At 38.1% G+C, this 23,353-nt stretch overlaps 1 protein-coding gene across 1 annotated transcript; it reads left to right on the forward strand.

Moving 5' to 3' along the window:
* Positions 1-1,411: 1,411 nt before the first annotated feature.
* LOC110101991 (mitogen-activated protein kinase kinase kinase 13-B-like) lies at positions 1,412-14,263 on the forward strand. Its single transcript, XM_020830109.2, has 6 exons — positions 1,412-1,612; positions 2,010-2,149; positions 2,573-2,609; positions 13,688-13,813; positions 13,896-13,983; positions 14,056-14,263. The coding sequence occupies exons 1-6, from the start codon at positions 1,412-1,414 to the stop codon at positions 14,229-14,231; spliced, it is 768 nt and encodes a 255-aa protein (XP_020685768.1). The 3' UTR covers positions 14,232-14,263.
* The last annotated feature ends 9,090 nt before the right edge of the window (positions 14,264-23,353 follow it).

The following is a 23,353-nucleotide window of genomic DNA, read 5'->3' on the forward strand; positions in this document are numbered from 1 at the left end:
TAGCCTGTTGATGTTTGGCTTGGTGTGAGGTGGATCGAGTATAGGAGGCAGAATTTAAGGATCGAGTAGAGGAGGTCGGAGGTTGGTACAGGGAAGATGGGGTTCATCCGGTTGTGTAGATTCGAACGGAAACCTGCGATCAGAGGTTGTGATTGAGCGTGGAAGCCTAGATCAGGTCGGCTTCAGCTAGGGCTTGCTATTGGTGTTCATCTGATGAGGTCAGAGGTCTCGACTGTGTGGAGGTCTTCGGCACAGTGGAGATCACGTAGGGTCGTGGCTGTTGACAGGATTTGGGAGGTCTCATGGCTTGTATACAAGAAGAGGGAGGAATGTGAGCTTCGTTCTCATTTTAACATGAAAGCAGGCTTGATCGAGGTAGGATTTACACGTGGTCGACTTTGAAATGGTGCTGACTGCAGGAGATGGGGAGGCCGTAGGATTTCGACAGGATTCGGGATGGGCTTGCATGTAATGATTTAAGCATTTTTTTTTTTTTTTTATTAAAAAGGTTAACAGCCTGGGTGTATTACTTTCTTGACCCGGGGGGAGACACTATGGCCATCATCTCTAGTCATGCATCAGATACTTTTTGCCATTCCTCATGATCTCCAGGTTCTGATACAATTCTGATGTGGTAGTCGACGGAGCAAGCTGAATAGAACAAGCTAAACATAAAAAAGAAGAATAGGAAAAACAAGGTTTATAGCTGAAAGTTGTATATTATCTTTTGGTTTTTATATACATAACACTTAAAACTATTATTTTTTCATATCCAACACCTAAACTATATTATTTACTTATATTCCACCTAAATAACATTTCACTCATCTAAAATACCACTCCGATATATTCCGTCGAATCCCCACCCCGTTGTCAACCCAATCTTTTTCCCGCATGAAAGCTTCTCCGATGACATGTGCCTTTCTCTACTCATATTGTGTGAAAAACAACACCGAGGAGGCCTCCTTTTGCCTCTTCTTCGCTCATCTTCAAGGACTCAATCTGGCTATTTCTCAGGATCCATCTCGTAGATAGGCTTCTTCCAAAATAAGGCAGACGAAACTCCAATGGAGCTACCTTCGCCTCCTCCTCTTCTTCCATCTTCTACCACTCCTTGTCCTTCATCGTCAAGTTTTTTTATCATCACAACCATCGCTCAACATCTCTCACCCATGTCAATTTTGTCGAATCATCCTCTGAACACTTTCTCGACCCCATCTCTGCCAAATATTTCCCGACCTCTACCTCATCACATTGTAGGACTTTTATATATTCACTGAAGACCCATCTCGGATCATTCTGTTGTAGCCTCCATAAGAGTTTCGGCTCCGCCTACGGAGGAGAAGGCAGTGTTGGATACCATCATTCTTCTTCATCACCGTTGAATTATCTCAATGTGCAGCAGTCGGTGATGACTAATTATTTTGTCTGGATAGGAATTGTGGAGGACGATGAAGATGAAGATGAGCACGCCAAGAGGAGAAAGGGGAAGAAGTTTAAACTCGTGTTACACCTCTCTCGTACGAATGCCAATTCTTACAATGCAGCCTGTGTCGCATCCGAATCGGGCAGGGCTGCAACCAATAGACAGAAGATGGATATTGTGGCAAAGGTAGGGGTGTTAATATTTGACACGACCCTAAAATAAGACACAAACCCAACCAAAAAATTTTAGGTTTGGTCAATTCGTTTGTCATAACGGCCGGGTTCGGGTTCAATAAATAACCCAATTTCAAAATTTGGGTCGGATTCACGTTGACCCAAAAACTAGAGAATGACCCGCTCGCGATCAATCAAACAGTTGGTTCGAGTCCACCATTGCTATCTCCCGTGGGACAAAGGCCACTAGAAGAGATCTATAATGTATGATTATGCGAGTTGAGCACGAGTTGTCGAAGGAATGACTGGTGGAGCTGGGCGTGGGCCAATGGTCAACATGGAAAACTGGAAAGTGACGGTTTCCATGGAACTGGCACGTCGATCAACATGTCTACATCATCTCTGGTGAGGTTCAAGTGGTTCCTACGGGAGCCAAGTCTGGACGCTATGTGCACTTCATAGACGGAGATCTCACCAGCTACCCTAAATGGTTAGAGGCTGATCTTTTCTTTGATGGACCCTCACGTTCTCACTTCAGTAATTCGACATGGTAAACTCCAGGTTACCGTGTCGGGTCGGGTCAACTCGGTAACCTGACGGGTTGGGTTTGGATCCGAACTTTTGATCCGTTTACAAAAATTGGTCAGGATAAGGTCAACCTATTAGAACCCGGGTCAGTTACGGTTCGACCTAAACTTGACCCAAAATCTAATTTTGTCACCCCTAGGCGAAGGGCACGAGAAAGGCTCGGGTTTGGGTGGGGTTTTGATGGCAGTTAACATAAGTTGTATTTTAGATGATTGGGATGATATTTAATTGGTAGAAAAGAAATAATATATATATATATATATATATATATATGCATATATAAGGAAACAAATGAGCAACTTTTGTACTATGGCAACATAAAAGGAAACGATGTAATATAAAGTAAATAAGATAGTGTAGTATAGCCTCCAAGTCAGTAAGATAGTCATGTGCTCGTCATCAAGAATCCTTCACCAATAAAGGTTGGCAAGGCAGAATTGGTGTTGCGTGGTGGACGATGTGTACATGAAATGGGCGTTGAAGTTGGGGTGCGTGCATTGGACGGTGTGTACATCAATGGATGGTGGTCGCTGGCCTTAATGACATTGTTCGACGACAGCGATGCTTTAAACCTCGACTGGAGCAGCTGATTCTATCATGCATCTCTGAATGAGTATCAAAGCAATATCAGATCTATTACCTCTTCTTCAAAGAGCGCTGGCTGAAGATTGTCATGTTTGCCTAAGAGAACCAATGATAGTGTTGATTCTAATGGATTTCTCATTTATTTCCCCATAGGTGCAGTTTAATCAAGAAGGCAGAGATCTTTCAATGTAGCTAGAGAAAGACCTGCATCGGCACATACCGATGCCATTAGATCACAGAGTTCTCCACTTTTAGCCATTTAATGTAGCTGTGGGCTCGTCATCCTTGTCTCTCGATTAATTCATAATGATTCATATTGCAATATGGACGTGGACACAAGCCTATGATTGTTGCTCAGTACAAGAATATTTTTCAATCAAATTCTTTTAAATGAAAATTTATTTTTCAGAACATTGAATACTACAAATTGCATTTACATTGCATCATCAATTGCTTGAATTCATGATTATTTTATATTTCGACAAGCAGGGCGGAGCCATGATTTTTTTCATGTGAGGCACAAATAATTGAATTAAAAAAAATTAAGCATTGTTTTCCTCACATAAATTTTTCTGATTCAACTTCTTAAAATTTTCTTTTGAAATATCTTTTCATGCGATATTAAAAATTGTATGCTTGTCACAAAAAAAGATTTTATGATAATTAAATGATAAATAACTAATTTTATGCTTATCACAGATACGAGAGATCGCAACTTAAAAAATATATATGTCAATCGTTACGATGCACTCAAAATTCTTTGCTTCCGAAAATATTCTTGAATGCAAAAAATACAACATTAACAATTTTTCTTTGAAAATCTGTAATATCTATGCAACTATTGAATAGCCTTCAACAATCATTGAATAGTGTGAGCAGGACACACCGGAAGGGAAAGAAGCCAGAAAGAACAGGGAAAGTAAATTTGATCTTATTGAATAATCTGTACAATGCTAAGCCTGGCTATATATAGACTACAGGCTATTTAACCATACATCAAGAACTAGAGAATACCGTAAACATAGACCACATAATGGGACCTAATGCCACGTGTACACTTATGCTAACATGCCCCCTCAAACTAAGCATCCTGGGCACGGATGTTTAGTTTGTGCCGTAGAAGAAGGAACCAGTCTTTAGGCAGGGATTTTGTGAGTATATCAGCGATTTGCTCGGCGGAGCTGATGTGTAGAATCTTGAGAGCGCCGGCTTTTATATGATCGCTAATGAAATGGCAGTCAATCTCGATGTGCTTTGTCCGTGCGTGAAAGACCGGGTTGTTGGCGAGTGCTATGGCCGATGTGTTATCACAATATAGAGGAGTTGGTCCGTTCTGCGGTAGGCGAAGTTCGGCCAGCAGCCGGCGAAGCCAAATTACTTCGGACGTGACCGAGGAGATGGATCGGTATTCAGCTTCTGTGGATGACTTAGCTACTGTAATTTGCTTTTTTGCGGACCAAGAGATGATTGTGTTGCCCAAGAATGTGCAGAACCCGGTGATGGACCGCCGATCCGAGTTGTCTGCGGCCCAGTCTGCATCGGCGAAGGCTCTGAGCTGAAGATCGTCGTGATCTATGGGAATGCCAAGTTCGGTAGTTCCTTGTATGTAGCGCAATAGCCGTTTGAGTGTTTGAAAATTGTCATTGGAAGGTTCATTCATGTGTTGGCAGATGTAATTAGTAGTGAAAGCTATATCGGGTCGGGTAATAGATAAGTATTGAAGCGAACCTGCAAGTTTTCGGTACAGCTGCGGATCGGAAAAGCGTGCCGTGTTGGTGGTTCCGGTGGATCGTTTGAGCAACATAGGGTTGAGGGCTGCTTTGCTGTTTGTGAAACCGGCGGTGTGAAGGAGTTGTTTGGCATAGTGTTGTTGATTCAAGAAGTAGCCTGTTGATGTTTTGGCAACCTGTATGCCTAAGAACAGGTATATGTCACCTAATTGTTTGACTTTGAATTTGGAATGTAATTGATGTAAGAGAGATTCAATAGTGAACTTATCATTTTCGATGACCAAGATGTCGTCGACGTAGATTAACACAAACAGACGTGTCTGATCTTTCGTGTAGATGAGCAGTGAAGGGTCGGCTTTGCTGAATGTGAAGCCGAAGGTTCTTAGGGAGGTTGTAATTTTGTTGAACCATTGTCTTGGTGACTGTTTAAGACCGTAGATGGATTTGTTGAGCTTGCACACGAATTCCGGATGTGTAGTATCTCCGAACCCTGGTGGTTGTTTCATATAAACGTCTTCTTGAAGGTCGCCGTGGAGAAAGGCGTTCGAGACGTCTAGTTGAAGAATGGACCAGTTGTGAAGAGCTAACGTGATCAGTACGCGGATCGTAGTCATCTTGGCGACTGGGCTGAACGTGTCAGTGTAGTTAATGAAGAATTCTTGTGAGCATCCGAGGGCTACAAGACGTGCCTTGTATTGAGATACTTTGACAGAGGGATGTCGTTTAATCTTGAATGTCCACTTACACCCGATGATCGGTTGGTTGTGCGGAGGAGGAACTAATGACCATGTGGCTTGGTTCTGGAGAGCCACGTGCTCGGTAGTCATTGCCGAGCGCCAATGTTCATGTTTGTTTGCTTGAGCAAAGGAAGTAGGGGTGTCCTCGAGTGTGGATACAGCCGAAAGATCCAGTATTTGTCGTGGTTTAGTGATGCCTGACATGAGACGCGTGTGCATTTGATGAGTTCGGACAGGTGGGATGGGTGGTGTTACGGACGTGGATGGGCTGTGCGGCGTGGATGGAATTGGTGATTGAGGCTGAATTGGTTGGGGAATGTTTGTCTGTGATACGGGTTGGTGTTCGGTTAGTGAGGAGGATATTGTGGATGCTGGAGTGCGAAGAAGTGGCGATTGGTGCAAGGGTGGTGTGGTAGATATATATATATATATATATATATATATAAGGAAACAAATGAGCAACTTTTGTATTATGACAACATAAAAGGAAACGATGTAATATAAAGTAAATAAGATAGTGTAGTATAGCATCCAAGTCGGTAAGATAGTCATGTGCTCGTCATCAAATACATATAAACGTCTTCTTGAAGGTCGCCGTGGAGAAAAGCGTTCGAGACGTCTAGTTGAACAATGGACCAGTTGTTGTGAAGAGCTAACGTGATCAGTACGCGGATCGTAGTCATCTTGGCGACTGGGCTAAACGTGTTAGTGAGTTGATGCCGAATTCTTGTGAGCATCCGAGGGCTACAAGACGTGCCTTGTATTGAGATACTTTGTCGAAGGGATGCCGTTTAATCTTGAATGTCCACTTACACCCGATGATCGGTTGGTTGTGCGGAGGAGGAACTAATGACCAGGTGGCTTGGTTATAGAGAGCCACGTGCTCGGCAGTCATTGCCGAGTGCCAATGTTCATGTTTGTTTGCTTGAGCAAAGGAAGTAGGGGTGTCCTCGAGTGTGGATACAGCCGAAAGATCCAGTATCTGTCGTGGTTTAGTGATGCCTGGCATGAGACGCGTGTGCATTTGATGAGTTCGGACAGGTGGGATGGGCAGCATTACGGACGTGGATGGGCTGTGCGGCGTGGATGGAATTGGTGATTGAGGTTGAATTGGTTGGGGAATGTTTGTCTGTGATACAGGTTGGTGTTCGGTTAGAGATGAGGATATTGTGGATGCTGGAGTGAGAAGAAGTGGCGATTGGTGCAAGGGTGGTGTGGTAGTTTGATTAGTCTGGTTCATGATCTTGAATGGAAAGATATCTTCTTGGAACGTGAGGTGTATGGATATGTAGACTGTATTTGATTGAATGTCCAGGCAGTGGTATCCTTTGTACGTTGTGGAGTAGCCGAGAAAGACGCATTTACGGGAGCGAGAGTCGAGCTTGCTTGAGGCATATGGCTTGAGCCACGGGAAGCAGAGGCATCTGAACGTCCGGAGATGTGAGTCGGAAGGAGGTTGCCCGTGAAGTAGACGGTGTGGACAATGAGGATGTGTAGCTTTGCTCGGTATGCGATTGATTAGGTAGTGAGCGGTGGTCAGGGATTCGGCCCAGAATTTTTGAGGTAGACTGGCAGCGTGTAGCAGGGTTCTTGTGACGTCAAGAAGATGTCTGTGTTTCCTCTCGGCCATACCGTTTTGCTCAGAAGTGTGAGGAAAACTGAGATGACGAGTGATCACGTGTTCAAGTAAGTAGTTGGTGAATTGATTGCTGAAAAACTCACCGCCGCCATCGGAGCGAAAGTGTTGAATAGTAGTGTTAAATTTATTGTGAATTAAATTGCATAAGATTTTAAATTTTGAGAACGTTTCAGACTTCGCAGTCATCAAATAAAGCTAAAAATATCGCGTAAAATCGTCAATGAATATCACATAGTATTCATAACCGTTCATAGACTGGCACGGTGACGGACCTCATACATCCTCATGAATAACCTGAAAAGGTTTAGTACTAACAGAAATGCTACTAGTAAACGGTAGTTTATGACATTTTGACACTTTGCAAGAAATACAGATGTCTGTAAAAGTAGAAGAATTGCGTAAGTCGGGAATAAAATTTGCTAAAGAGGAGATGGACTGCGGGTTCGGGTGCCCCAGACGGGCATGCCACAGCCGAGTGCTGCTGTTCCAGACATGAAGAGCGGGAATGTCGGAGGCGGTTGAGGCTCGAATTTGATATAGGCCATTGTGCTTGCGACCATGAAGAAGTTGCCGTTTGTCCTGGGTATCCTTAATCACGAAACCATTAGCATCAAAAATAATTGAAATGTTGTTGTATGTTGTTAATTTGGAGATGGATAAGAGATTATGAGAGATGGATGGAACATGTAAAATGTTGTGAAGACGAAGCTTACGAGCGGTCTCCGGAAGACGAAGTAATCCATTACTGGTGTGCTGGATCAGGTTAGTGCTTCCATTAGCCACAGATAGGGAGTCGAGTCCGTTGTAGGAGGACGTATTGATCAAGTTGGAAAGATCTTGTGTCATGTGGAAGTGGCGCCGGAGTCAAGAATCCACTCCGTGTTGTTCGGCGAGGTTTGTGTTTGCGTGTAGTAAGCTCGGGAGTTCGTCGAGGAGGTTGGAGCATACTGTAGATTGCAACGATGCCAGCAGTTTATCGCGGTATGACCGGTCTTGCCGCATATTTGGCAAACTGGGCGCGGGACGGTCGATTGATTTCGTTGCGGCGGAGTTTCGTTGCTGGAGTTGGGTCGCCCATTTTGATTTCTGTTTTGTGATCTTGTGAAACGACCACGATTGGACTTAGTTCGAAAGGAGAGGAGTGCCGAATTGTCGGACGGGGGATTGAGTTCTTTGGAGTGATCTTGCTGAAGATTTATCTCTTCACTGCATAGAAGAGAGTACAGGATGTCCAACAAAATAGGAGTCAGTGAGGTCCGAATCGCTGTCTTGAAGGAATTGTATATGGTTGGAAGACCGTTCAAGGTGTAGAGTATGATGTCTTCGGTGTCGATCTTGGATCCTGCGGCGGCGATATTGTCGACGAGGTTCTTGATTTAAGTATTGTTGCATTGATCGATCTTTCATTTGAACTTGGTGTAATTCATTCTTGAGCTGAATTACTCTCGAATGATTGATGGGTTGAAGTCTGGATTCAAAAATCGTCCAGATCTCGTGCGCGGTGGATAACGTGAGCACATAGGGAAGCACGGAGGCGGAAATTGTAGATAGAAGCGCGGAGACAAGATTTCGATCTATGAGTTTCCATAGTTGATGATTGTTGACAGAGAAGGCGGGAGGGCACGAGTTTGTACCCGTGAGATGGCCGCTGAAGCCATTAGCGGCGAAGTGCTGATGTATTTGATGTCGCCATATAGAATAGTTCTCGTTGGTGAGAAGAGTAGGAACGAGATTCTTGAGGTTGGAGATGAGGAATTTGAGAGGCGCCGGAACCACGAAATCCTCCAGTGTTGCGGAGATGTTTGATTCTCCTTGCGTGGATGCCGACGATCCTAGATCGGCCATGAACGGAAGCAAGAATGAAAGCCGCTAGGCAATATGCTCTGATACCATGTGAGTAGGACACACCGGAAGGGAAAGAAGCCAGAAAGAACATGGAAAGTAAATTTGATTTTATTGAATAATCTGTACAATGCTAAGCCTGGTTATATATAGACTACAGGCTATTTAACCATACATCAAGAACTAGAGAATACCGTAAACATAGACCACATAATGGGACCTAATGCCAGGTGTACACTTATGCTAACATACCTATGCAACTATTGCATAACAAGTCGTCTAAGAAATTGAGAATAAGTAAAATTTTGTAAATGCCACTATAGTCTACCCACAAATGACATGAAGGGAAAAGGCCAAAACGGACAAGCCTAACAGGCTTTATCAAGAAAAGAAAAAACAACTTGCCAACTGGAGTTTTGCTGGATAATATCTCAACACGCAACAGTAAATGCATCCAATACACTAAAGCACTTTATAGCATTAACTGAAACAGATTTTAGTAGGAAATGGACGTTCAACAGAAGATGAGGACATTTGTTGAGAAATGAGAACAATACCTTTTGAAATCTGAAATTTGAATACACGAGTGCCACACTCAGAAATCTCAGAAGTATGCCAACTGTAGTCGCCGTCTGCCGTCCCGTCTCAAGCAGGGGCGGAGCTATTGACTCTGAAGATGCCAAACTAAGATCAGTCCAAGATATTCTATGATAGGGAGTTATAATTCACAACTGCAAGATCACTCAAGGTTTCTCATAAGATCTTGGCCTATTTGATTATTTGAGAAACTAATAGTAGAAGATAGTGAGATCAAAAGTTCCATCATCATATGGAAAAGGTGGTAAAGCAAAAACTTCTACAATATCATCCAAAGACTAAAGAAGCACCAATAACAAGTGGGGATCTTAATTATGTTAATCTCATGAAGCCCCAGGGAGGAATTTGGGAGAGTAGTTTTAGTTCAAAATTTTCGGAAAGATTTCAAGTAGCAGAAATTGAATGCAATAGCATTGGCAATGGTAACAAAAGTAATAAAAACATTCCATATCATAATTCAATATTTATATAAAATGCAAAGCAGAACTTGGAAGGACCAACAAATCAATTCCAATGTACCAAGAGATGTTAAAAGGGCTTATGACATATAGTGCTTGTCATACACAATAACCATTTCCCTTGCCTCGTTAATAAAAGCTACAAGTTGACAACAAATGTCTCTCTTATACTTTCCCCATGATACAATAAAATTTAAAGTTAACAAAAAATTTGTTAACTTTCCCCATGATGCAAGAAAGTTTAAAGCTACAAGTTTCCTATGCTTTACACACTTTTATTTTGACTGATCACTAATATATTATAAATAAACTGCTTAAATCATATTATAAATGCTAAGTAGATTACATTATTCAATCAGAGCTATGAAAAAACAAGCAACATGTCCATTCATTCTTGTTCAGCTCTAAATGAGATGTTAACTCTATTTATGTAATTCTTATTCATTTGATGCCGAATGCATTTCATTATTTAGAAAATGGTTAAATAGCTTTATTCTTAAATTTAGCACCACAAGCTGACCAAAAAGCACAAAAGGACTTCCCAAAACTCATTTTCAGCACTTGGAAAAATAAGGCATTCTTTAAGCTCATGGATGCAGATTCATCCTCTGCAAAAGGAAATACTTCTAACAAGTGAGGCAAAAATCAAAGACCTATAAATTTAACAATTGATCACTATGTCATGCATTTCTATAAAGAATAATTCAATACTACTCATTTGTGACTACAACTCCAAGATCATTCAAGGTTTCTCATAAGATCTTGGCCTATTTGATTATTTGAGAAACTAATAGTAGAAGATAGTGAGATCCAAAGCTCCATCATATGAAAAAAGTAGTAAAGCAAAACTTCTACAATATCATCGAAAGAGTAAAGAACCAGCAATAACAAGTTGGGATCTTAATTTTGTTAGGTAGAGGCCATTAATCTCATGAAGCCCTTGGGAGGAATTTGGGAGACTAGTTATAGTTCCAAATTTTCGAACTTATTTCATGTAGCAGAAATTGAACCCAATAACATTAGCAATGGTAACAAAAGCAATACCAAATGTTCCATATCATAATCCAATATTGACATAAATTGCAAAGCAGAACTTTGAAGTACCAACAAATCAATTCCAATGTAATAAATTTTAAAATTGAATCAAAGAGATGTTAAAAGGGCCTATGACATATAGTACTTGTCATACACAATAGCCATTGTCCTTGCCTCGTCAATAAATGCTACAAGTTGACAAAAACTGTCTCTCTTACACTTTCATCAATCTGCAAGAAAATTTGAAGTTAACAAACAAATTGTGAGCAAGGCACGCATCGCTAGGATGCCAAAGATTTCATTCTAGAGTGTCATTCCGATATCGTTATTACATTTCAAAGTGACTTCCTGCACGTAATGCTAGGATGCTTAAGATTTCATTCTAGCGTGTCATCCCGATATCACCATTGCATTCTCAAAATAACCTGCACATATTGTTAGTTTATTTTTTTCTATAGAAGATAGTCATTCCTTAAATTTTCACACCTCGACATCAATAATTATGCAATTTTCTAGAAAATCTATGGACACTGCTATCATGCTCAAGCAATTTTTAGCCTACCATGATTCTCTTTATATGGTACACGAGTAAGCAAAAGCCGTGCTGCAGGTTATAAAAAATAGCTTGTAGAAGATAGTTTATACGCTTGTGGACATTTCAACAAACAACTAAGATGCAATCCCAATGGAGAACTTTGATGAACATTTTGTAAAGGACTGCTATTTCCTCAATGGAATGTGCACTTTATCAAATAAATAAACTGAGATAAATCGTCAAATAAATTATATAAATTTCAACATAAGAAATTAGATAAAAAAATAAATGACAGTTCTCTCAACTATGTCAGAAGGTATGACAATACGAAAGCAATCCCAGAATAAGCAATTGCAGCATAAGCAGGAAAGGAAGCAATTGTTTCATATATATTGACTAAAAACCCTACCAGTTATGATACGTTTAAGAAAGAGAAGCTATTATTTCAATCTTTAATATATATTTTGATTTTTGTTCAGTAAAACTCTATTTTGGTTTATCTTTTACCTGTTCAAACCTTCCGATATTGAAGCAGAGAAGCAGTAGGCTTACAGGAATTCAAATGGTTAAAATATAACAATGTAGAAGAATTCAAATCGCTAAAAGCCTGAAGAGCAACTTCCGCTTCAAAAGTCAAGCCTATTTACTTCACCGGCAATCAGTTGAGGCCGCCTATTTCGCGCGCCACTTCCGAAGGATGGTGCGTCGCCTATTTTACTTATTTCGCCTGCAATCCTTTTATCTTCTACATTCGCCTCTTTTCACCTTAAGCAATTAAGTTCTCCTGCTACCAGTTTGAGTCCAATAGAAGGATTTCGCCTGTAATCCTTTTATCTTCCACATTCGCCTCTTTTCAATTGAGTTCAATAGAAGGATTTCGCGAGCACCCCATCGGCTTCGAGGATCCCTTTAAGAGCTTTTTCTTGTTCACCTGTATCTGCGCATCATTCACGTTTATCTTATCCACTGTCACCGAATATCCAATTCGCTCTCTTCACTTCCCGAAAATCCACTGTTTCTCTTTCACTTCCAAAATGATCCAGCTGCTGCAATCTTTTCGGAAATATCTGCATGAGCCCCCAGTCAAGTTACTCTCATCACTATTTCATCTTCCTAGCATTTATTCCAATTCTCGCACCTCCAAATATCCATTCTTTCCTATGGCTCTTGGCCCCTTGAACATTAACCAGAACCCCTCTGCCACCACCATCGCACAAACTTCTAACCTCCAATCATCCCGCAAGATAAAACTCTGCTGCAAATTTGGTGGCAAGCTCATGCCACGTCTTAGCGATGGCGCCCTACACTATGTGGGAGGACGAACTCGTATAATGATCTTCCCTCGAGATATCACACTAAATGAATTCTATTGCAAGATGGAAGATACCTATGGCGGCCCTGTCGTCATCTGCTACAAACTTTTAGATCAAGACCTCCACGCCCTCATCTCCATCACATCTGATGAAGAATTGGACAATATGATGGAGGAGTGTGACTTCCTATTAGAGGCCTTTGAATATGAATCCGCCAAACTTCAAGTATTCCTCTTCCCCCCATATGACAGGGAGAATTCTTTGACTGAGTTCAATGATAGTGAGTCAAGCCACATTGTGGAATTAACTTCTGATGCTAATGCCCAAAAATACAACATAGAAGGTGCTACCTCTACACATCATTTAGATGTCAGAGGCAATGGATTCATGGATAAAGGTATTTCTCTTATTGTTCTTTCCCATATTATCAACTTGGCTTCTTTCCATACACCATGAATAGATTTTTTAAAATAATTATGATATTTCAATGTTGGAGCATCTGAATTTTTCAGGTCATTTAAATATTACTGGTGCAACAAATCTAACTCCGCAGGTAGTCAACCCACCATATGATGGGTCATATACTTTACATGCTTACAAAGAGTGTCATGAGGTTCATTATACTACTCCCTTTTTTTGTTTGCTCGTATTATTCTTCCTTAACACCAAAATATATTATTTAATTTTATCTAAATTTACTTTTAATTAAATTTATTTAATTATAACTTTTAAAAATAAGTAAAATTAAATTTATCTAACTTTTTAGAATTTTTATTTCAATTTAATTTAATGAAAAGTTAGATAAATTATATAAAAAAAATAAATTAAATTGAAAGCTAGATAAGTTTAAATTGAAATTTAAATTAAAAGTTATAAAAACATAAGTTTAATTTAAATTAAAAGTTTTATATAAAAAATTTAAAAAATTAAAAGTTAAATATTATAATTTCAGCATAGGTATAAACGTTATCATTTTATATTGGTTGAATATATTAGTGGATAATTCTTTGTGGATTAATTTATTTGTAGGTCGGCGATTTTGGCCTTTCAAAAGTAAAGTGTAGGACCTCGATATCATCTGGTAGTGCACGAGGAACAATCCCATGGATGGCACCTGAGCTTATGAATGGAAGAAGAGATTTGGTCTCCGAAAAGGTATGTATAAAAATTCAAATGCTTGAAAAAATTAATAAGTTTTTATCTTAAATTCTTTATAATATTTGTATCATGAACCTAGGTTGACGTATTTTCTTTTGGTATTGTGATGTGGGAGCTACTTATGGGCCAAGAGCCATATGCCAACATACCTGATGAAGCAATTATAGGTACCATTCTATCTCACATCATTTTTTGTTATACTAATATCACATGTAATTAACAACTAGCATTATTAATAGATGGGATAGTGAACAACACTCTAAGGCCTTTCATTCCAGAGTCTTGTGATCCTGAGTGGAGAAACTTGATGGAGCAGTGCTGGTCAACAGAGCCATCGGAAAGGCCATGCTTCATTGAGATTGCTAATAAATTGTGTTCTATGGCATCTTCCCATTTACAACAGAGCCAAACCTGATCATCTCAACAATTTTCTTGAAGGTGACTTCTACCCTGCCAAATAAAAATTTGACATGCTTTTGAATTTTCTAAGAAAAAAAGACAAAGAAATTAAAATAATAAACATAAAAATATATCAGGTATAGTGTCGGATTAATGTTTGATTTCAAGTACTCTACGTCTTACTTTGCGCCAAAATCATAATTAACTTTTAGTCTAATTTTAAACGTACAATTTAATTTATATATTTCATATTGTCATCATCCATTATATTCAATTTATGAACTTAGATTGTTACTTAATTATGCAGAAAGTAAACCATTCTGGTGCAGGAGGAGGATTTCTCCCAGACACGAAATCCTGAAGGTCTCTGGCTCTCCGTCCTCAACATTACAATGTGTTGCCGGCTTGCCGCTCGACTGTCGAAGGCCCCAAGAGCTACAGAAGGTTCGCTGCATTCTTCTCTGTTTTCCATTCTTTTTTATTTTTAGTTTGCGCAGTTAGTGCGTTGGTGGCGCTGCTTCTTCCCAAAGGATTTTTTATTTTTTGAGAAACCTTGTAATAAATGCTTCATGATTTTTTTTGCCATTATGTATTGCAGTAGATAGGACAAATGAAATAAAAAAAAGAATAAGAAACTGTGTTTGATTAATCTCAGTGAGTTCATGTTTGATAAATTTGAGAAACTGTTTGCCATTTTTTGTAGGTATGTAAGTGCTATTGATCATCTCACATTTCCATTATGTAAGCTTCGGAAATCAGTATGGGGAATATGATTGTTCTTTAAGTTTACCTTGAAACGACACTAGCATAACAATCAATTAAGCCAGCAAATATATTTTTTTGTTAGTTATAAACAAAGCCTCCAAGAACTAGATGATGTTCTTACTTAATAGCACCAACTTTTAAAAATTTAATGAATTAGACTTTTCTCATACTTGTAGAAGTACAATAAATCATCCTTTATTTATATTTTATCTATTTGAAATAATAAATTCAAAAAAATGCCGGTCCTAAGCCCATGTCAAAAAAGTTGAGAGAATTTTTGAAAAAATAATTTTAAATTATTTTCACTTCCATCTAAAAAAACGAGATGAAAATTGGAAAATAAGATATGAGAGAATTTTACAAAGTTGATTCCAGAATCAAGCAGGTCTTAAGATAACTGCATGCATTATCTTAAGTTGTACCAAATTTGGAGACTATGTTAGGGTAATCACCACCAAAATTCCTCCAAATTTAAAGCATATTTCACTTTCATAGGTTTACAGTTATTAAAAACCTCCACATTAGTCTCTAACATCTTTTGTGATTTCACAATGGCACCAACTTAATTCTGGTCTTCAATGTCATCCTTTGGGGCTGGCGGCTTCACAAATTCCTTGTTAAATTCAATCATGTGAAGCTACATTTGATTTCTTTGGAAACTTGGATAACTGCTGAAGACAATAGTGGCCCTCCCTTTAAGATGGAATGTTAATGCAAAGTGGACAGAAGGAGATCGACCAGAGGATTGCCAGAATCTCCACGGAGAAATGATTTCTGATGAAGGAGATTGATCAGATGGACCTAAATTGCTGAAATAACCCGCTAGGGATGTGGCCAAAGAGGAAGTTCTCACCGGGATTGACAATGGAAGCTTTAAAGCAGGCAAGGTCTGGGTTGAGTGTGATGAAGAAGTAGTGGGAAAAGGAAAGCTTTTGAAGGAATTTAAACTTGAGAGGGCTAAGGATATCTTCATTGAGGCACAACCTACTGACTCCGCTGGTGTCAGAGAAGAAGAAAAACGGAGCAATGGAGCCTCAAATGCCTTATCTTGACTGAGGAGTATAAAGGAGTATAAATTAGCAGAGCATGAGAATGGGGTTTTCGCAGAAGATGATGTGAGAACTTTCAAGCGGCAGTTAAATTATCTGAGATATCAAACGGGAGGACACTAGGGAGAGGATAATAGGAGGCATCTGCATCAGAATCACAAGAGGAAGGAAGCTGAGGGAAAATGTAGAAGGTATTTTTCTTATTTTCTCTCAATTGATGGTTATGTTAATAAAAGGATCTTGAAAAAATTCTGTATATAAGGGGATAAAATGGACAATTTTTAAAAACATTGATCTACACAAAGCAATGTATAAACCTCAGAGACTTGTGATATTTGCCAATAATTTTTTAGTGCTATTGGGATTTATGGTAGTTAACACACAAAAAGATGGTTCAAATTTTAGCACGAAACCCCAAATATAATCCAATTTTAACTTCGCATCCATTTATTATATTCAATTTATTACTTTTCTGAACAAAGTAATTGTGAAAATACTAGAATTAAAAACACAGTGCAACTGCAATGGTAAAAGCTCTAGAAACAAACCTTGAGCTATAATTGGTTCATAATTTGGAGGTGGCGCAAACCAATTTCCATGAGGATCCCTCATATGTGTTCTATTAGACGCAAAATGTAGGAACCAATTTGCTCCTTGATCTATCTCATGCATCTTCCTCGATTACAATCCCACATCCAAAGTTTACAAATTTTTTAACCCAACTACATCTCAAAACCCTACTTGAGAGCTCAAAGCACTAAAGCGCTAACATACAGTCAGATAGATACATGAAATTTTAAATACTAGCATCAACTAATATCAAAATGATTGTTTCACTTTTTCATAAAAACAACTTCAAATATATTGAACAAGCTACAAAATCATGAAATTCTTTCTATAATAAAACTATAATAAATTTAATGTAAATACATTTCTATTATAGTGCCATGCCTATGATAAATCGATTCTATTTGTCCGCTCATTCAGTTTTTAACATCTTACCATGAAAATATTAGTTACAATGATAATGAGTTATCATCACTCATTGGAAATATCAGATTTCTAAATTACAACAATCTAACGGAATTCAAATATCAATATGCATGCTTGATATAAAAAATCAGCATAAATCATTTGGCAATCCATTGTATTTAAATATGGCCATGCAAGAGTTTTAAAATCTTTCTTTACATACACGTAACCATATCATATATCATTTGTCTTATTTCTTATGTAACACAATTGTTATAAGAGTCACCATCTTAATTATATCATTTAAGGTACATCTATTTCCATTTTTCTTTCCAAACCTTTTCTATGATATCCACATGAATAGATTGCATTCCCAACCAACCATATCAGATGAACTCTATAAGTCAATATGTACGTGCAAACAGCTCTATATGGTTCATTTCATCCACATTTTTTATTTCATTTAATAAATTTTTATAATACACATTATATGTAACAATTAATTGAAACATGATATGATAACTATCACCAGTTCAACGTGACCAATAATTTCAATGATAAAAAGAAATCATGATTGAATTTACAATAACTATTAATTGATCAAGTATCAATGTCATTTAATGTAATTGGTTTAGAATAAACAATATATAACCATAAATTAGATAAATGAGTAACCACCTCAAGTTCAAATGACATGCTTTTGCACTTTAAACTTTAAGTTCTATATTGATTACTTTGAATGATAAACAAGACATTCATATTAATTAATTCGACAAATATATTTCTATTACTATAATTTAAGTACCATATCCAGTAATATCATTCTTTTATTCAAGCATAGAATTTATTATTAGTTAATCCTTACTCCTTAGAACAAATAAATCTAATTTTTATCCATGTGTACAACTCATCATTAACCCATAAATTCTCTATTCAAGTACTTAAATTATCCTTTATAAATCTAGTTTATTACATAGCATAGAATTAAATAACTAATTTTTAACATTATATAACTAAAATCTTATATAATCATTTAATTTATACTACATATTATAGAATTTTCTCTATTATTATTATTTCTTAATATTTTCTTCCATTTAAAATACTTATACATTATACTTAACACAAACACACACACTACATGCAAAATAGTCATCTCCTACATGTAACATTTCAATAACACATTCCCCTATCACTCTTCTAACCACCTCTCTTCACCCCATCTAGCCATCACATACATTATGCCTCTAACACCAGTACTAGCCTCCACTCGTTAGTCAGCTCATACAACCACCACAAAACTATCCTCCAATACACTCCCACACTCTACTCCTATGACCTCTACTTCAACACCACAAACCACATCCACCTTAGTTCCCCCTCTAACAACTAGTTGCTCAATTTCTTACATGATCCTATTGCTCAAACTCAAGAACTTCAACACCTCCTTCAACCTAATCTACTGCAAGTCTAATCCATTATCACCATAATGATCAAACTAGACATACCATGCTCACTCGTAAGAAAAATTGGCAAACTTAAACCTAAACGCATATTCACCCTCAACCACACAACAACACACCCTCCCGACTCAACCTATTTTTCTCAAGTTGTTAAACATGAAATATGACAAAAGGTTATATCACAAGATTTCAAAGCTATCCAAGCTCAAGGCGTCTAGCTCCATGTTCCACCTTTACCATCTCAATTCTCAAGACATATTAGGTTATAAATGGACCTACAATACCAAATTAAATTATGATAGCTAAGTCACCCATCATAAAGCAAGACTAATTGCTTAAGACTATAAACAAAAATATGGTATTGATTATATAGAGATCTTAAGGCCAATGGCTAAGATGACTACCATACAAATCTTTCTTATAGTCGCTACCACAACCAACTGGCCTATCAAATTAACATTTCCAATGCCTTTCTCCATGGCACCCTTGAAGAGACCATATACATGACCCAACATTTTCTACATAATCAATCAAGTATGTCAACATATGCATATCTCCCTCAACACTCACTTTCAACAACTAAAAAGATTATTTGGTCAGCTAATCTATCATAATAACTATTTCCTCCAGGCTTATTCTGACTTCAATTGGGCAAGTGATCTCCACAGCCGGGTGTTCTGCATTCCTAGGTCGTACCATAATTTCATGGCGCACAAAAGAAACAACATACAGTCACATGGTCCTCCACGATGCTGAACATCATGCTCTTGCACTGACTGCCATAGACATTGTTTGGCTACAACATCTTTCCAATAATTCAACATTCCAATGATTCAATCAATACCGTCATAATGCAATAACATTTCAAGTCTCGCACTCGCCAGCAATCTCATTTTTCATGCTAAACCAAATACATTGAAGTTGACTATTATTTTATTCGTGACTGCATTAAATCACACAGCATCACAGATCATCACATCACCACATAAAATCAGCTAGCATACATTATGACCATAGCTCTGCCCACCAAACAATATCTACATCTACAAGACAAGTTAATGATCCATCAATGGCCTATTACCTTGCAAGGAAGTGATAAGCAGCGAACAACAACCACAACGAAATCTGAACTCATTTCCATCACTACCAGCTGCAAGAACAGCCACTTTAATCTGTTGTACATCGCAATCATTCATCAGAAATAACCCATCTCCTCCCAGCTATAGGATTGAAACTAAACATGCAGTACTCCAAAGCCTTTATGCCTTGGAGGTGTATAAATACATATCTTGTTAGTCACTACAGTGAAGAAATGAAATGCAGTTTTACATTTTACGTATTCCACCGTATCTAATAGTTCTATGTATCTCCTCTTTACTTCTTATTATATCTACAGGTTTTTGTACCTCTTCATCATCGCCTTATTGAAAGTTCATAGATAGGAATGTTGAAGCAATTTTCCCTTCAAGAAATTTAACGTCTATGTAATTACAGCAATCCAGTACAGGTTTTGCTAGCGGAATTACTGCTTCCAAAGTTTTGCAAAAAAAAGGGTAAAAACCTGATGCACAACAACCGTAAATAAAGAAAACCTGAAATTTCCGATGGTTCTCCTATTGGCACATATGCCTCCCAATTAAATAGGATTTGGACTCCTGATAGGAAAACATTGAAAGAAGAACTCCAATGACATGGAAGAAAACAAATGATAATGGTCATAAATGGTAGCGACAAGTATACAGTTAGCAAGGAGTGTGCGTGAAAGATGAGGACTTAGGGTAGGAATTCCAGCCCGAAGTCGACGGAGCAAGCGACAAAAGGGTGGGGACAGCGGTGACTACGGCGCGGTGGTCGTCTCCACCGCTGCTCCTCTCGGCCATCGATTGCGCCAAGGTTCGATTAGAAGTGCTAGATGATTAGCCGTACATCAGTATTTAGGTTTTTTTTTTTTTGGGGCATTTTGGTCCATTAACACAAATTCACATACCCCTCATATAAACTAAGACTCAAATTCAATACTTCTTTAATTGATAATCAAAACTCCCAACCAGGATATCAAGGTGAGCGCGTAGGTATTCAGGTCATATGAGTCTAGTTCGAGTAGGATGACTTTAAAAATTTATGCTTTCAATTTGGACATCACACAATCAAATTGGACTCTAAGAAATTGGAATTCTCGTTGACCTCATTATTATGTGTTCAATTATAGGCTTTGGTTGGAATCATTCCCTTTCAATAATGTGAAAATAACCATCAGAATGTTATTCAGAAAGTGAAGGATAAGGTGTTAGCTCTGTTGACTATTAATTTGACTTTTGCTAAGAACTTTAAAAATTGTTACTTTATTGGTAATTCTTTAGGTTTGAAGTTGGAGGGTGTTGCTTTCATTTCTAATGCTATATACTGGCGTAAACCTCTCATAAATTTCTTTAAGCTTAATGTGGATGGCACTAGTACTTATTTATTTGGTGGTTATGGTGGTCTGATTAGAGATAGTAATGGTGACCTCATTGCTGCTTTTGCGGGTCCTTTTCAGGGTAACTATTATACTGCTGTTCTTAAGGCCATTTTGTATGGTATTCATCTGTGCATCTCTCTTAACGTTTCTAATTTGCATATTGAGGTAAATTCCAAGGTTATGAAAACCGGACCGGACAACTAACCGGAAGAGGGAGAGGTTCACGGTTCGACCGGTTGAACTGGGGTCGAACCAGATGACGTAATAAATAATAATATTATCAAAAATTAATAAAATAAAAATCATATACTATAAATATATGAGCCCAAATTCACATTCTAAATTATTCATGCAAATTTTTTAGTCCCACATTATAGGGAGAGTTTGAAGATGTTTCCTTGAACCCTTTATAAAGTAACAACTCCACACTTTTTGCAAAATAAATTATGTGAGCTATTTAAGATAACGTGCATGTATTATGTTGATATTAATCATCATCTTTAATAAAAATATTTTAAAAAGTTTTAAAAAATTTAATAAACTAAAATATTTTTTATAATTTTAATTAAAACAAAATTAACTTTTTATTTTATAAATGGGCCGATTCTTTCCAAACCGGACCGGTTCAACGGTTGAACCGCCGGTTCAATCTGGTTTGATGCAAAACCGGTTCTGAAGCTTGATCGGACCGGTCACTAGACCGGTTCACGGTTGAATCGGCCGGTCCGGTCCGATTTTCAAAACGTTGGTAAATTCTTACTTAGATTTTCACCCCTTTCAAGCTGATGATGAGATGTGTTGTTCCTGAGAACCTCTTCTATATGGTTAAAGAAATTAAAAATCTGATGTTGTCCCTTAAATATTATTTTCACTATATTAGTAAGGATGGTAATGCTTGTGCCTCTTGGTTGGCGATGTGGGCTTGTAGTCGGACTTGTGTTACTGATTTTATTTGGGACACTAGCCCTGCCCATCTTCGTGGATCTTAATCTTGATGCCTGTGGTTGTCCCTATGTTAGATCTTAACTTATCTTAGTTAGGCTTTGGTTTTTGTTTTTGCATTTGGTTTTCTGTTAGCTAGTCCCTGTTTTTTCTCTGGGTTTATTGCTTTAGCCTGCTGTTTGACTGGGTTGTTGTGCTCTCTTCCCATAATTCCTAGAATTTGCATTATGTTGGATGGAATTTCTATGGTGAGGAGCTCGTTTACATTTTAATTTGGCCTTCTGTAACTGTTGCTATTATTATAGTTGGTCGTTGGTCTTTCCCTTGCTGGGTGATCGTTAACTGGAAGATTATTTTTTTGTCTCTGTCTGAGTTTTTCTTTATGTTCTTGTGTTCTCCTTGCTGGTTTCTTGTGCTCTGGGACTCTCGGTGTTGTTCCTATGCATGCTTTTGGTTATATGTGTTCTGTTGTGCCCAGCTTTTGGATCTCCCCTTTTTAACTGCTTTTCTTGGGACTCTCTTTGTTCTGTTTGGCTGATTCAGTCGAATTTGTTCATTGCTTCTGTTGTCTGTCTGGTTATAGATATGAGCAATGATTGTAATGCTATTTTTGCTAAGATCATTTCCCTTTGGTGCTCTCCCTCCCTCAAGTTGTTTCTTTGGTTGGCTGGGAGTGTTTCTATCCATTTGGCTAGGGTTCGGGTTTCTTTAGACTGTCTCTTCTATGGGAAGTTGGGGGAGCTGATTCCTTAGTTTACTTGCTGGAATGACTCTGGTTGTCCTTGTGGCAATTCGCCTTTGCTCTTCATAGCTGGAAGTTGTGTTTCTTGACCTTGGGAGGTCTGTCAAGGTGCTGCTGTGTTCTTGGGTTTGATGGCTCCTTTTACATGTATTGGATTTCTATTAATTATGCTTCCTTCTTAAGCTCGGATCATTCAGAGAACTGGATGTTTTATGCTCCTGAGGGTTATATCGAGTGGCATGTGGATATTCTTGATTGAGCTAATTATATTATTTTCCTATGCTCTTATAATCTATATCCATGGTCTGACTTTCAGTGGAGCTTTGATCATTTATGCTTAAGTGGTTTTGCTCATCCTTTTTATCACTCTAATTTTACTTTCCGCATTTCTATTTCTTATATTATTGGTTGTTATAATCTTCTCGTTTGTAGCTTTTTTGTTTTGCAGGTCATTTGGTTTAAAGCTGTTTTCAACCCTTGTTGTAGAAAGCTCGAGCTTCATTTCTCTATCTACATCTTTCTTTTTTGGATGCTTCCATGTAGCATATGTAGATTGTTCCTAGGTTCTTTTGTAATTTTTATTAGTGGAGACTTTTTTCTCATAGGTCTTTTCTTTTTTTCTTTTTTGTAGCTCGTTGGAGCATAGTGAGCGTTTTGTCTCCCTTAAGGACTTTGTAATCGTTTTTTATTATTAACGCGTAGGTCCCTCTGTGAGTTTTAACAAAAAACCTTTATTGTTGCTTTATA

The sequence above is a fragment of the Dendrobium catenatum genome, unplaced genomic scaffold (genome assembly GCF_001605985.2).
Source record: "Dendrobium catenatum unplaced genomic scaffold, ASM160598v2 fragScaff_scaffold_1220, whole genome shotgun sequence".
In the NCBI taxonomy this organism is placed as follows: domain Eukaryota; kingdom Viridiplantae; phylum Streptophyta; class Magnoliopsida; order Asparagales; family Orchidaceae; genus Dendrobium; species Dendrobium catenatum.